The sequence below is a fragment of the Hyperoodon ampullatus genome (assembly GCF_949752795.1).
Source record: "Hyperoodon ampullatus genome assembly, chromosome: 1".
NCBI lineage: Eukaryota > Metazoa > Chordata > Mammalia > Artiodactyla > Ziphiidae > Hyperoodon > Hyperoodon ampullatus.
In genome coordinates this window covers 125,818,407-125,833,811 of record NC_136914.1, presented here as the reverse complement: position 1 = coordinate 125,833,811, position 15,405 = coordinate 125,818,407, and the positions used below count along the sequence as shown (strand labels likewise).

At 54.0% G+C, this 15,405-nt stretch overlaps 1 protein-coding gene across 3 annotated transcripts in view; it reads left to right on the top strand.

Moving 5' to 3' along the window:
* The window catches only part of ZFYVE28 (zinc finger FYVE-type containing 28), a gene marked incomplete at both ends in the record, with an annotated part of 113,422 nt that overhangs the window by 73,277 nt on the left and 24,740 nt on the right, over nt 1-15,405 (top strand). For all 3 annotated transcript variants that reach the window (XM_079699998.1, XM_079699997.1, XM_079699999.1), the window contains 2 exons: nt 63-164; nt 6,766-8,004. In XM_079699998.1, coding sequence (XP_079556124.1) covers nt 63-164; nt 6,766-8,004 — 1,341 coding nt within the window. The remainder of the gene's footprint in view (nt 1-62; nt 165-6,765; nt 8,005-15,405) is intronic.

Genomic DNA, 15,405 nt, shown 5'->3' with positions numbered 1-15,405 from the left:
GTCTGGGCTGGCCACGTGGCTGCAGGACTTGACGTCAGGCTGGCTTTCTGTCTTGGATGCAGTGGCCTTGTGGTCTATGCGGATGGACCCCTGAACCTGGACCGCAAGGCAGAGGACATGTCCGAGCTCTTCCGGCCCTTCCACACGTTGCTGCGGAAAATCAGGTTGGCGGGGGGTGGGGGTGTGATGGAGAGAGGGGAGGGCCTCTGAGTGTTTGCCTCTGAGCCCCCTCCCTTCTGTGACTGGTCTTGGGGGTTGGCAATGACCTCTCTGGACAAGGCTGGTCTTGCTTTGCCTTTACTGGACACATCAAGGGTGGGTAGCTTGTCCCTGCCGAGCTTTAGAGGGTGGTAAACCTCACACTTCTGTGTGAGCTAATTCTTTACCTTCTGTCCACCTCGGGGGTGCTGGGACCTTGGTCTCTGTCGTCGGCTCCTGGTTTCTACTGTTCGGAGCTCCTTTAACCCCACACCCTTTCTCCCTCACAGAACAAGTTCTTTGTTCTTGGCGTTAAGACCTTTATGCAAATGTCCGGTCCTAAGACAGCAGCTGCCCTGGCTAATGGCCTGGAAACCAGGCCCTCTTCTGGTTTCTCACAGAAACATCTCTGTGGCCCCGCGAGACAGATGGGGCCTATCTTACAGGCGAGGCCTTGAAACCGGGGTGGTGTGGGCCAGACCAGGGCCACACAGCCTGCGAGGGGAGGATGTCCCCCTGGGCCAGGCCACACCCTCCACATTGGCTGGGGCTGGTGCCCAAGTTGGGGGCTGTTACTAGTTCTTTGACTGGTTTAGGGGGTGAAGTGCTCAGTTCTCTTGAGTGACCAGTGGGCGCCCGCATGCTGTGGCTCATCCTGCCCACCCCCCGACCATCCCTGGGTGGCGTTGGCACCATCTGTGCTGTCCTGTGGGCTTGTGACATCTGGCCTGGGTAACCGAGCTCTGTCCTGAGGGCCTCCCTTGCCCTTCAGCAGCCGGCCCTCCAGCCAGCACCCCTGACCTCAGCCTTCCCTTGAGAAACCTCACGTCAAGTTGTGTGGAGCCCTCACTGCTGGTGACCTCTGTGAGCTGACAGGGCCTGGCTCCTGCGGGGATGGAACAGCAGGGGGCTGTGGCCGCATGTCCTCTGAGCACCACCCTGGCCCCGTGGTCTCAGATGCCAAGGTCTTTCCTACCATGGTCCCTGGTCTCCGAGAAGCCCCCTTCCCAGGCTGTCGGTCCAGGGCTGACCCCGTGGACCCCTGCCACGCCCTTCCTGGGTCTGGCAGGACTTCCCAGCCCAGGGTGGCTTTCCTCTGCTGGTGCCTGTCCTTGCTGGGGGCCAGAGAGCACAGAAGCCTGCTCCAAACTGCCCTTTGCCCCATCATGAGCCAAACGTGCTCTGAATCCAGTGAGGAGTGACCCGAGGGGTCCTTGGAGGGTCAGTGGGCACAGGGTGGGCGAGCCACAGTTGAGTGTCCCTAGCAGGACCTGACCCTGGACCCAGAGGCCGAGGCTTCTGCCCTCTCTGGGTGTCCAGCTGGGAGAGGAGACAAGGAAGGAGGGGAGAGGATGGACGATGCTGGGCCAGGAAGGGAAGTGTGTGGCCTGGGCTACGGCTGGGAGTGGCCATGGGGGGAGGGGGAGACGCCACATGCTGGGGGCTTGGGCAGGGGAAGAGTCCAGAGTGTCAGAGATGTGTGACATACTCAAAAGGCTGACGCACATCACTGGAATCGGAAGGAATGGAGAAAACGGGCAGAAGCAGTATTCAAATAAATAATGGCCAAGAATTTTCCAAAATTGAAGAAAAATCTCTGTCCACAGATTCAGGAGACTGTTAAAGAAAACTACAAGCAAGATGAACACAAAATACATCTGGGTATATCACAGTAAAATTGCTGAAAACAAAGAAAAAACCTTAAACATAGCTAGAGGAAGAGGACATATTACTTTGAAAAGAGTGTACATCAACAGCTGTCTTCTCAAAAACAATGGAAGCCAGAAGGCAATGAAATGATATATATTTAAAGTGCTGAAAGCGGGACTTCCCTGGTGGTCCATTGGTTGGGACTCCGCACTCCCAATGCAGGGGACCCAGGTTCGATCCCTGGTCAGGGAACTAAGTCCTGCATGCATGCCGCAACTAAAAGATCCTGCACGCCACAACTAAAGATCCCTCATGTCGCAACTAAAGATCCCCTATGCCACAACTAAGAAAAAGATCCCACATGCCTCAACGAAGATCCCACATGTGGCAACGAGGATCCCTCGTGCCACAACCCGGCGCAGCCAAAATAAATAAGTAAATATTAAAAAAATAATAAAGTGCTGAAAGAAAATAGCTGCCAGTCAGGATTTTACAACCAGGAAAAATATCCTTCAAAAATGCAGGTGATACAGTGGGTTATTCAGAAACACAAAGCTGAAGAAATTTGTTATGAGCAGATTGCACATAAAGAAAAAGAATTGGAATTCTTCCTGCAAAGGAAAAAAATCTCAGATGGGAATGTGGAAGCACAGGAGAGACTTAAGACCCTGATGTGAATGAACATAAATGAATCTGGGCTGTACAAAACAATAATTGTCTTGTGGAGTTTAAATTATATACCTCATAGTTTAACATTTGAAAATCAGTTTTTCTGTATTTTTTAAAAAGGAAGAAAAACCAAATCATTTTGAAAGTTACAGAATAATAATTTGAAAGATTAATGCCTATTTTATGATGAAAACATCTCTTAGCAAATTAGAAATAGAAGGGAATTTCCTTAATCTGATAAGAGATACACACATATGCACACACATATGAAGTTGGACCCTTACCTAACACCATATAAATATGAATTAACTCAAAATTAATCAAGGACCTAAATGTAACAGGTAAAACTACAAAACTCTTAGAAGAAAACATAGGACAAAAGCTTCATGAGATTGCATTTTGGCAGTGATTTCTTGGATGTAACACCAAAAGCACAGGTAACAGAAGAAAAAAATAGACAAATTGAACTTTGTGAAAATTTCAAAATTTTTCCATCAGAAAACACTACAATAGAGTGAAAAGGCAACCCATAGAATGGGAGAAAATATCTGTGTATCATATATCTGGTAAGGGGTTAGTATCTAGACTATATAGAGAACTCCTAAAACTCAACAACAAAAAGCCTAACAACCTGATGCAAATGGGCAAAAGACTTGAATAGACATTTCTCCAGAGAAGATATATGAATGGCCAACAGCACGTGAAAAGTTCCTCAACATCACGATTGTCAGGGAAACGCAAATCAAAACCACAGTGAGACACCACCTCACACCCATGAGGAAGGCTACTATCAAAGAAATAGAAAACAAGTGCTGGGGAGGATATGGAGAAATTGGAACTCTTGTGCACTGTTGGTGGGAATGTAAAATGGTGCAGCTGCTGTGGAGGTTCCTCAAAAAATTAAAATAGAACTACCATATGATCCAGCAGTTCCTCTTCTGGGTTTATACCAAAAAGAATTGAAAGAAGCATCTTGAAGAGATATTTGTACACTCGTATTCATAGCAGCATCGTTCACAATAGTTAAGACATGGAAGCCGCTATTGATGGCTGGATGGGTAAGCAAAACATGGTCCAGCCATACACGGGGATATTATTCAGCCTTAAAAAGGAAGGAAATCCTGACGCATGCTGCAATGTGGATGAACTTTGTGGACATGCTAAATGAAATAAGCCAGTCACAAAAAGACAGATAATGTATGATTCCAATTACATGAGGTCCCTGGAGTCCTCAAAATCATAGAGACAAAAAGCATAACTGTGGTTGCCAGGGGCTGGAGGAGAGGAGAACAAGGAGTTATTGTTTCATGAGGACAGAGTTTTAGTTTTACAATATGAAATCGTTACAGGGATGGATGGTGGTGACAGCTGCACAACCGTATGAATGTACTTAATACCACTGAACTGTCACTTAAAATGGTTAAGATGGTAAATTTTATGTTATAAGTATTTTATCACAATAAAAAAATTTAAATATCATCTACAGTGGTGTCAATAAATATTAATTAGCATAAATCTGAGATGTCTAAGACCTCTACTGAAAGTTACAAAATGTTTTTGATACAAAATTTTAAAGACCTAAATAAATAGCTATTCCATATTCAGGGAGTGGAAAACTTAATATTGAGAAGATATCAGTGATTCTTAAATTAATCTATGAATTCAATGTAACCTCAATCAAAATGCCAGGAGGTTTTTTCTTTTGCAGAAATTGACAAACTAATTCTAAAATTCCTATAGAAAGGCAAGGGGCCTAGAATAGCCAAGAAGAAAAAGATTGCTGGAGAAAAAGGACAAAGAAGAGGAATATTATTTATCTGTTCTGCTCTTGATGGTTTTTGGGTAGTTTCCAGACGGTGCTGGTGTGACCAAGCTTGTGAACGTATGTGTGCATTTCTGCTGGGTGTGCTTCATTAAAAAAATGAGCAGAGTTGGAGACACTTCCTGCCATATAGCTGTTGTCGTACTGGCAGAGATGTAGTGCACGGGGCGTTCAACGGAACAGAGGGTCTGGAGCGACCAACACATGATTCATGTCAGAGGTGACAGAGCAGAACAATGGAGAATGGTTGGCTTTTTCCAGTGAATGGCTGAATCAGTAAATATCCATATGAGGAAAAAGATCCTTAATACACTCATATGAAAACATCAATTCTAGGTAGACTGCAGATACAAACGTGAAAAGTAAAAACGTTTTCAGAGGGAAAAATCGAGTACATCTTTGTGATCTTGGAGTAGGCAAAGATTTCAACAGGGCACAAAAGCACTAATCACAGAATAAAATGACATTTTGAACTTTACTGAAATTTAAAACTTCAGTTTGTCAAAAGACACCTTTGAGAGAGTGAAAAGTCCACAGAGTTGGACACAACATCCAATAAAGAACTGAAATCCACAATACATAAAGAACTCCTGTCAGTCGGTAAGAAACAGACAGTTAACCCAATAAAAAATGGGCGAAAGTCCTGAACAGGCACTTCAGAGAGGCTGTCTACGGGTCCATCAGCGAATAAATGGGTGCACAACCTCCTGAGTGAGCAGGCTAAAGCAGTTAAACCACAACAAGATACCACTGCACACTCACCAGAGACGATGAAGTGGAAAAGTCCAAGTGCCCATGAGGGTGTGGGGCATGCAAAACTGTCAGCAGACCCTGTGGGCTGTCGGCGGGAACACACCCCTCACCAGCACTCAGCATGCACGCTTGCAGAAACACACCCCATGCTCCCCAGGACAGGGGCTCAAAGATGTGGGTCCCTGGCAGCCAGGGCCCCTCCAGGGTGGAACAGCTTCAGAGGTGAACTGTGATGCGTTTCCACCAGGAGACGGAATAGATCTACAACGACCGTGAATCTCACCAGAGAGGGTTGTCAGAGCTGGCAAAGGGAAACAGAATATGCGATTAAGGGGAGTTCTCTGGTGGTCCAGTGGTTAGGACTCTGCACTTCGGCTGCCAAGGGTGCAAGTTCAATCCCTGGTCAGGGAACTAAGATCCCACAAGCTGAGCAGCCAAAAAAAAAGCATAGGAAAAATAAAATGTAATTGCACATAAAGGTTAAAAAAAAGTGTGCAATTAAATTTAGATTTCAGATAAATGATAATACTTCATTAGTGTAAATATGTCCCCAGTGGGGGCCATTTGGGACATACTTACTCTAAAAAGTATTTGCTGTCTATCTGAAATTCCAGTCTAACTGGGTGTCCTGTGTTTCATCTGGCATCTCTGCACAAACAGCACTGGCAGACATGCCTGCCACGGAGGAGTGCAGACCGCAGATTGTCATCTATCTAGAGAAGGAGGACAGGGGAGACCACCACTGTAGTGACCAGGAAGGCACGTGGGGGGCGCCTGGGAGCCCAGGTAGCGCTGTATTTCTTGATCTGGGTGCTGTTTGCAGGGTGTGTTCAGTGTATGAAGATCCACAGCTGAGCAGTTCTGAGAAGTGCACCTTTCCATGTGTTTCCCCGATTGCACTGGGATGTTGAACCAGGCGCTGAGACCTTGGGCCTGAGCTATTCCCAGTGGAGAGCAGCATATACACCAGCCTGTGGGACCCGCTTTGGGCTCATCCCCGTCATTGTCATTAGAGTGATTCCACCTTGGATGTCGGTTCAATGCCGCTTCCCCCAGGGAAGGCACCCTGCTGTGCCCTCCTTCTGCTGGGCTCCTTCCTTTGCTGCTGTTGTCATCATTGGACTTCAGTCTTCCCTCATAAATATTTATTTAATCTGTCTCTTCCTATGGAACCTGCACAGCAGGGACCATGCCAGTCTTCCTGTGTGTCACCCAGGGCCTGGCACATAGGCAGTGCTCAGTAATATTTGTTGAAGCAAAGGATGAAAATCTATATATAAACCAATATATATCCTTTCACTCCTGAAAATTCTTATTAATTGATTTAATAATTTATAATTTTATTAATACAATTAATTTTGTTTTATTTATTAACATTATTATCACGAAGAATCAGGGCTTTCTTGTTTTCAGCAAGAGAGTTCAGAGTCTCATTTTTAAGGCAGAGCACATCCTAGAACCACAGTCAGCCACCCACATGGCTGTTGTCCTGACCCGCGGCACGGCACGGGGGATCCCTGGAGACGCACCTCTTTTGGTGGAGGAAGCGACATGGTGGGAGGTTAATTGCAGGCTGTGGACACCGTGTTGCTCTTCTGCTGGTGCCGAGCGTACTCGGCCTGGGGGCTGGTGTGGCCTCTGGGACCCACACTCTTCTGTCTTGACCCTTGTAGGGATTTGCTGCGGACCCTGACCGAGGAGGAGCTTCACACGCTGGAACGGAACCTCTGTATTTCCCAAGATGTGGAGTTCCCCATCCGGGCGGACACCCAGGTGCCCCCTGCCCTGGAGCCCGCTCCGGCCGAGCCCAGGCACGCGGAGGCGGAGCTGGCGTGCTCCGTGCAGAACGACGACCAGGAGCTGGAGCAGCTCAGCCGCATGGTGCACAGGGCTGGGGACGCGATGTCCTCCCTCCTGTCCCCGCCCAATGCCTGCCAGTCCCCCGCTCACGGGCCGGGCGCCGAGGGCGGTCCCCTCGGGCAGGCATCCCCGGGCTGCCCACGGCTGCCGCCGGGCAGCGACGAGGAGGAGGGGAGGGTGTTCTTCATGGAGGATGTGGACGGGGCGGCAGCGCCCCCGGGCGGCCGGTCTGGGCGGGCGGGCGACCCCCAGGAGAGAGGGCGGGGCGGGGAGAGCCGAGGGGCGGGGGTCGGAGCAGCCGCCGCGGCCGAGCTGGAGGACTTGAGCAACAGCAGCACCGAGCAGGGCGACCAGACGCGGGCAGTGGGCTCCGGCTCCTGCAGCTGCCCGGACTCCCAGCCACAGCTGGATGGCTGGGAGGCGAGTGCGGAGGACGCCCAGACGGCCGAGCTGATCGCCCACCGGACGGGGGGCATGAAGCTCTCGGCCACGGTCATCTTCAACCCCAAGTCGTCCACCTCCCTGGACTCTGCCCTCGCCAACCCAGAAGTCCCCGGAAACGGCGTCTCCCCAGGGGAGCCGGTGGCCGAGGGGACGGAGGGCGGCCCCCACAAACTCAGCGCCACGGCTGCCAACAGCCTCCTGAACTCCTGCGTGTGCTGCAGGGGCTGCGCGGGCAGCAGGGAGGACGCGGCGGAGAGCCTGCGGGGCAAGTGCGGCTCGGGGAACGTCATCCGCTCCTCTTACGTGGGCTCCACCAAGGCCTGCGCCAAGGGCTCGGCCGCGGGACTGCTGGAGGCCCGGCCTGCCCCGGAGGCCTTGCCCACGGCACTGGGCGCCCCGGACCCCCGGCCCTCGGAAGACGCCCCTGGCGGGCAGGAGCCCAAAGCCCCCACTTCCGACAAGTGCCTGGCACACACCTCAGGGCCCCAGGTGGACGCGGCAGACGGGCTGCCTGGAGGGGGCGGCGGAGCAAGTGAGCAAAAGGAGGCTGAGGCCGGGCAGCCCTCGGAGGAGGCCGGGCAGGAGCCCCAGCACCTGCCGGGCTCCAGGTAAGAGCCGCTCTGGCCCCTGGACTCACCTCTAGTCGGTTTAGCTGCTGGTCGGGCCCTCCTGGACCCAGTTGCCACATCCAACCGAGAAGTGTCCCCTGTAGCCTCGACCGCCCTGTTTCTGGCGTGACGGGCACCTTCAGGTGAGTGGGCGCAGCGCCAGGCCCTCGGTTCGCCACTTCTCACTGCTGTGGTGTGACCGGCGTGTGCGGACCGGCCGGGGCTGGGGCCCAGCACCCACCTGACCGGCGTGGCAGCTCCCGTGGGCCGCGGTTAGCCACACAGACCCTCAGCCCTGCCCCGGGGGCAGCGGTGGGATCCCGAGACCACCCTGGGGCAGATTCTCGGTCAGTGCCCCCAGGACCCTGTTCTCTCCCCCAGAGGCAGCTGAGCGGGCAGGGCGGGCTGGGCTCTGTGACACCCTGGCTCCTACACATCTGGCTCACGGCAGCTCTTCCTCCCCTGCCCCACACCCGGGGCTTATCCTGAATGAAGCAGATTCAGCCAGCACTGCCCCGGCATCCACCACATGCCCCCGGCCCCCATCCTGGACATGGGAAAGGAGGAGCCGGGCCCAGCCTTGGGGCTTCACACGCGGCTGTTGCACTGTCCTCTCACCAGACCCTGCCTCGCAGGCTCCCATCCTGGCTTCACTGTGTGCAAAGGGAGGTGGGAGGATGGAGAGGGGAGGGGGCTCAGCCTGGAGGCTGGACAGGTCCCTGCCCGCAGCCACGGGAGCTGTGCACAGAGGGGCGGTCAGCAGGGAGGGGCCGTCTGGGTGCAGGGGCAGACGCCTTGCAGGCCTGTGCAGCCACTGCCACCTTCTTCCTGGAGCAGCGTGTGGCCAGCTCCCCCAGCAATGGGCAGGGGCTGGCCGGGAGCCCGTGGGGTTCAGGGCCTCTCTTTCTTCTCGAGCTGAACTCCGAGGCTCCACCGCAGCCTTTTCTGTGTGGGTTCTGTAGGCACTCCCCAGCCTTTCGCAGCCACGAATCTACTTTCTGGCTCCGTGAATTTGACTATTCTGGACATTTCATATAAGTAGAATCACTCATTATGTGACCTTTTGTGTCTGGCTTCTTTTGCTGAGCATCGTGTTTTCAAGGTTCACCCACCTTCATGCAGGTGTCAGGACTTTCTATGGTGAATAATATTCCACTGTACGGATAGACCACATTTTGTTCATGTGTCGATGGGCGGGTGTGTTGTTTCCACTTTTTGGTTATCATTGAGTAATGCTGCTGTGAACACCTATGCACAAGTTTCTGTGTGGTTGTGAGTTTTCAGTTCCTTGGGTGTCTCTCTAGGAGAGAATTAGTGCTTCACATGGTGCCCCTATGTTCTGAGGAGCTGTCGCCAGCAGTTTTCATCCCTGGTTGTGTGCGAGGCTCCTGTTTCTCCACGTCCTCACCAATACTTGTCATCATCTAAGATTTTTTTTAACAGTTCTTTTGACCTTCGGGCATATCCCACTAGAATATACAGCTGAGTGACTGCTTTCAACTCACTTGAAATCATTCTGTTTCTGAGGTCATGCCCAAGTTTTACCCACAGCAGGTTAAATTGTTCCATTTAGCGTGAGCTGTATAGAGATTGCCATTTGCATTTAATTTAATTTTATGATTATGTGAAAAATTTGCATGGTTCCTGGCCAAATCTACAAAATAAGATATTCCCAGAGAAATCTGTCTTTCTACCTTATTCTACTCCTCTGCTAAAGTTACAGTTTTCCAATTTTTTATAATTTATCCTTCAATTTAAAAAGTAGAAGCAAGGATGTACACACACACACACACACGGACACACAAGCACACACACACACATGGACACTAAAAAGTAGAAACAAGGATGTACACACACGGAAACACAGGCACACACACACGGACAGACGGGCACACACAGGCACACACACACGGACACACACACGGGCACATGTTTTCCACTCCCATTCTTTGGCAGAGGACCTCATCCTTCTCTGCCTTGCTTTCCTGACCTTCTAGCCTGAAGGCCTGTGGCCTGTCCATGACAGTTTCTAGAGATGTCTCCACTGTCAATTTCAGCCACGTGGGACTGCACTGTGTGGCTGGACCACCATGCAGTCAGGCCCTGCCACCTGCCTTGTGGCTGTTTCCAGTCTTGCTCTTACAGACGTTGCTGCGATGAGCAGCTATTTTTTTTTAAAATATTTATTTATTTATTTGGCTATGTTGGGCCTTAGTTGCGGGACGCGGCATCTTCCTTGCAGCACGCGGGATCTTTCGTTGCGGCGAGTGGGCTTCTCTCTAGTTGTGGCACGTGGGTCCAGAGTGTGCAGGCTCAGTAGTTGCAGCACGCAGGCTTAGTTGCCCCATGGCGTGTGGGATCTTAGCTCCCTGACCAGGGATCGAACCTGCGCCCCCTGCATTTGAAGGTGGATTCTTAACCACTGGGCCACCAGGGAAGTCCCAATAAGCAGCTCTTTTTTTTTTTTTTTTTTTTTTTGCGGTACGCGGGCCTCTTGACTGTTGTGGCCTCTCCCGTTGCGGAACACAGGCTCCGGACGCGCAGGCTCAGCGGCCATGGCTCACGGGCCCAGCCGCTCCGTGGCATGTGGGACCTTCCCGGACCGGGGCACGAACCCGTGTCCCCTGCATTGGCAGGCGGACTCTCAACCACTGCGCCACCAGGGAAGCCCAAGCAGCTCTTTTTGATGAGGCCATTTTTTAGGTGCAAGACCAACATAATAATGTCCAGTGGAATGAATTATTGTCCACAACCTAAGGAGCAGCTTCCTCCCTCAGGGCCTCCAACTCAGTGGCCCAGAGTTGATTGGTAAGTGGATCATTTTCCTACAAGGCTGATATGAAACCATCACAAATTCTTTGACCAGATACTTCGACTTTTCAGCTTTTGACCTGCCCCCCTTTTCTTGCTCTGTGTCCAGGTGACAGCCAGTGGACACTTACTCTGTCTGGAACCCCCTCCTGCTTTCCTGACGTGTCCCGCCGTGGACACTGTTCATTCACGTCAGGCCGGCAGCTTCCCAGGCCTCCTCTGGCTTAGCACAAACACAGAAGCTGAGCTGAGAAAAGGAAACAGCCTCCGTGGAGGCCTCGGGAGATGCTCCCATCTCCCAGGGAAGCATTTCCAGAAGGTGCAGAGGGTCTGAGGGTGGCCAGGGGATCAGGGCAGCCAGGCCTTTGGGCCAGGACCGTGGACAGCGGCACCCGGGGCCGAGCACTGCACCAGAAGCAGCTGAGAATCAGGTCAGCAGGTGGCGCCCATGCCCTCCGCGGGCAGCGCAGACGTGGGGAGCATCATCCCTTCACATCACACATGGGTTCCTGGGTGGCTGAGCAGGGTGCGGGAGAGGCGGCCCAACCTTGCAGAGCGTGATCTAACACGAATGGAGGAGCGAAAGCAGCCTGTTGAAACAGACACAGAAGACCAGCCTCACACAGGCAGCAAGTTCACCAGAACTCGGACGGCGAGATCCCGGGCATCGGTTGGCGTTGTTAGTATCATCTGTGCGCAGCTTCCCATGAACACAGCCAGGCTTGTGTCGGGTGCAGGTGACCCCCCGCCCCTGGCAGACAGAGAGACGGACCCCGGAGAGGCTGGCACCCGCCGTGGCTCGAAGTGTCTGGAGGGGCCGGCATCACCCTTGACCTGCCTGAGCGAGAGCCCGTCTGTCTGGTGACGTGCTTGGTCATCACTTGGCCGTGATGAGCCGACATCCTGAGCTGACCGTGAGGCCTGCCTGTCCAGCAGGTCCCCCTGTGGCCCCTGTCATGCACGGGAGGAGGAGTGGCCCCATGCGTGAGTCAGACGGGTGCAGCCTCAGACCTCTGTGCCACCTTTGAGTCGGGTGCCATGAAAGGGACGCACCAAGCCGCGACCACGAGTCTGCTTTTGGAGCCACGTTCCCCGGGGACGCCTGGAGTGTCACCTCCCACTCAAGCAGCACACAGCCTCTGGGTGGAAGGATGGGGCTGCTGGGGGTACGATGCAGGCCGGAGGTGGGTCCTGGAGCAAGGGCCCGGGCGGGAAGAGCCCTGCACGTTCCCCCAGGCCCGGCCTTCAGCCTGCTGTACGCAGGCCGGTTCCAGCCATGCTGTTGCCTGGGGTGGGGGACGTCGCCCCAGCACAGTCCTGGGCAGAATGTTTCAGAACCAAGTGTCCTTCAGATTTTTTCTTTCTTACCTTTTCAGTGCTTGAAGATTAACCTTTTTTGGGAAAACTTAGCATTTTTAAAAGCTTCCTGTTTTTTGCCTGGACTCACCTCATCATCCCAAACTGTCCACACTCTTGAGGCTGGCTGGAGAGCTCACTTGTCTAGAAGACGGAAACTCTCCCCCTCTTGGGTCTGTTTGGTCCTTTCTGTGGACATTTTACTAAAGTGTGTTTCCAACCTTCTTGAAAAAAATAACACTGACTCTTGCTTTTTTCTAATTATAATTGTGGTCCCCATTCATTGTAGAAACTTATGAAAACATAAAAAAGAGTAAAAGAAGGAAATAAAAACCATCCCAAATCTGATGAGCAGTTTTATTATTTTTTTCACTTTTATTTTTTTCACTGAATATTATTTAATGATCATTTATCTGCAAAATTCATTAAAACACAGTATTCGTAGGACTTAACGCTAACTTGCTGTACGTTTTCCCATTTCCGTATTTTGTCGATTAGCCTTGTGGTCCCTCTCCTTACGGTTTTGTGTCTGTCTCTGGGAATCCACCCTTAGGAGTAGAGTCGCCCCAGCGAAGGCATGACCCTTGCCGTCACACTCCCTTCCTCAGCAGTAACCACCCCCCCACCCCCACCCCCACCCCACCCCCACCCCCACCCCCACCCCCCGCCTGGGCAGCACTGGCTGCACTGACTCATCTGGGAAGCAAAGTGGAGTTCGGCTGCTCTGCTTTGTGTTTCTCTGGTGATCGGTGTCCCTGGGCATTTCCTCCTGATTCTTCTGCAAATTGACTCTGCCTGTCTTTTGCCTGTTTTTCAGTTGGGTTTTCGTGTCTTTCTTGCTGACTTGGAAATGTTCCTTCTGCCTGGTGTCTTTGTTGCAGGTAGCTTTCCCCAGTTTGTTATTTGCCCTTTGGTCTTATTTGTTGACGTCTTCTGATTTACAGATGTCTTCAGTTATGTTTTGTGTAATTAAATTCATGAGCATTCTAGAGACTCGGGTCCTCTGCCTCTCGTTTCCTCCAGTCGGTCTGCGGTGCCGTTCCTCCCACCCCAAGGCCAAGGGACATTCCCCTCACTGCCTCCTGGTGTCCCAGGGTCTCCTTCTTTGCCGTTAACTCTGCTCTGCCCTGGTGCATAGTGAGAGGCCCAGGCCGGCTTGCCTTCTGAGGCTGTCTCCGCCCACTGGAGGGGGCCGGGGCCGGGGGGCCGGGGGGCCGGGGCCGACGGCCGTCGTGACGCATGGGCAAGCCTGACCCGGGCCCTGGCTCAGGGATCAGGAACCGTCACCACTTGTGCCAGCAGCGGGCTTGGCCTGCTCTGTGTTACTCAGTTCCGCGGCTGGCCGTGCCTTTGCCTCCCCACTTGGTGGGCCTCCCTGGCTGTCGTTTTGGTTAGAATGATAGGAACCTGGAAGGGCACGGGCCTCTGAGCTTCTGCCCTTAAACTGGTGACCTGTGCCCGACCACGTGCTCCTTCCTTGCTGAGCGTGGTGGTAATGGCAAAGGGGGGACCTTGGGGACATCTCCTTGAGGGGACTTTCCGACGTGCGGTGCTTCCTCGCCTGCCTGGGGGGTGGCACTGGAGCGTGTGTTCCTGCCACGCGAACGCAGCGGGAGGGGGTCCAGGGGAGGAAGGGCGCCCGTGGGCTGGCGGCCACTTGAGGAGGAGCCAAGGGGCCTCTTGCTAGCGCGTGCCTCCGTTCCTTGTGGCTCCTCCACGTCTCCCCCGCCCTGGCCCTTACTCACCACTGCTGTTCAGGGCTGGTCCTTGCCTCAGCCTTTGCCGCTACCAGTCCTGAGCCACCTCCCTGCCCCATCACCGGTCTCACTGCTTCCTGGCCTCACCTCCACCTTCTCACTCCCCACGCGTGGGGTGGCAGCTGGACAGGGTGGTCGCAGACGTTGCAGCGTTGCTTAGTCCTGGGCCGACAGCTCTGTGCTTCACTGACTTTGCTCTTTGCCCGCCTGGCTCCGACTCCAATGGATGGCCCCGCCTTCCTGCTAGCCGCGGCACTCCGGTGCTTCCACCCAGGCTCCACTGCCCTTTGCCGGGGTGGGGACCCCAGGGACCTGGGGATACCCTGGGTCCAGCCCTGAGCAGCTGGGGCTACAGAGAGGAGGCCACATCCTCTGTTCCTTGGAGCAGGACTCTGGCCCCCCGAGGCCACTGACTGCTTCCCTGTATGGAGGGGGCTGCTGGAGATCCTCCTGGGCCCCTCCAGGCTGCACCACGAGTGCCCGTGGACCTCAGCCTGGCCTTTCTGCCCAGCGGGGGGAGGCCGGATGCACTGGCACTGCTGAGCTTCCTCGAGCAGCATGTGGTGAACGAGTCTCTGTCACTGGGAAACCTTCCCAGAGGCCCAGGACTGCACTTCTGACCTGCTCTGTCCACACTTCACTGAATCCACTTTCCCTCCAGCAGATGGAGTCAGGGGCCGGTCAGCCCCTGCCCTGTCCCAGGGCCACTGCTGTCCACCAGCCTCCATGACCTGGAAGGATGTGCATCCTTTTCCAGTGTATGATCAACACCCACAACCTCTGGTGCTGGCCGTCAGGACTGTGTGGGGTGTCCTGGGGTGTACGTCCTGAGCTGGCACCCCCAAGGGTAAGGGGGTGTGAACCAAGACATGGGAGTGACAGGGACAGGGCACTGCCTGGACTGACTGACTGCTCAGTGAGCCAAGACTCAGGAGCCGCTGGCTGGCCCCTCCTGCCCCGTTGCTGGGGGCTGCTGGGGGCTCCGCAGGGGACCACCTCCAGGATTTGGTGACAGGGTGGGGCTGGATCTAACCCTAGCCCCTTCCTGGTGGCTGTGTGACCCTGGGCACCAGCTCCTGCCCCACCCCCGCCCCCGCCCAGTGCCCAGTTCCCTCCCCATCGGGGTGGACACATCGTGGCTGTGTCACCAGAGCCTCTCTGGGGCCAGGCAGTGGGCGCAAGCCGTTGTCCCCGTGACAGTGTCCTGGCTGCCACACGGAGCCCCGGGGTCTCCCACCCACGTCCTGCCCCAGGAAGGAAAAACGAGAATGATTGAGCGGTTTAAAAATAGAGGAGAGGGCTTCCCTGGTGGCGCGGTGGTTGAGAATCCACCTGCCGATGCAGGGGACATGGGCTCGTGCCCCGGTCTGGGAAGATCCCACGTGCCGCGGAGCGGCTAGGCCCGTGAGCCATGGCCACTGAGCCTGCGCGTCCGGAGCCTGTGCTCCGCAACGGGAGAGGCCACAACAGTGAGAGG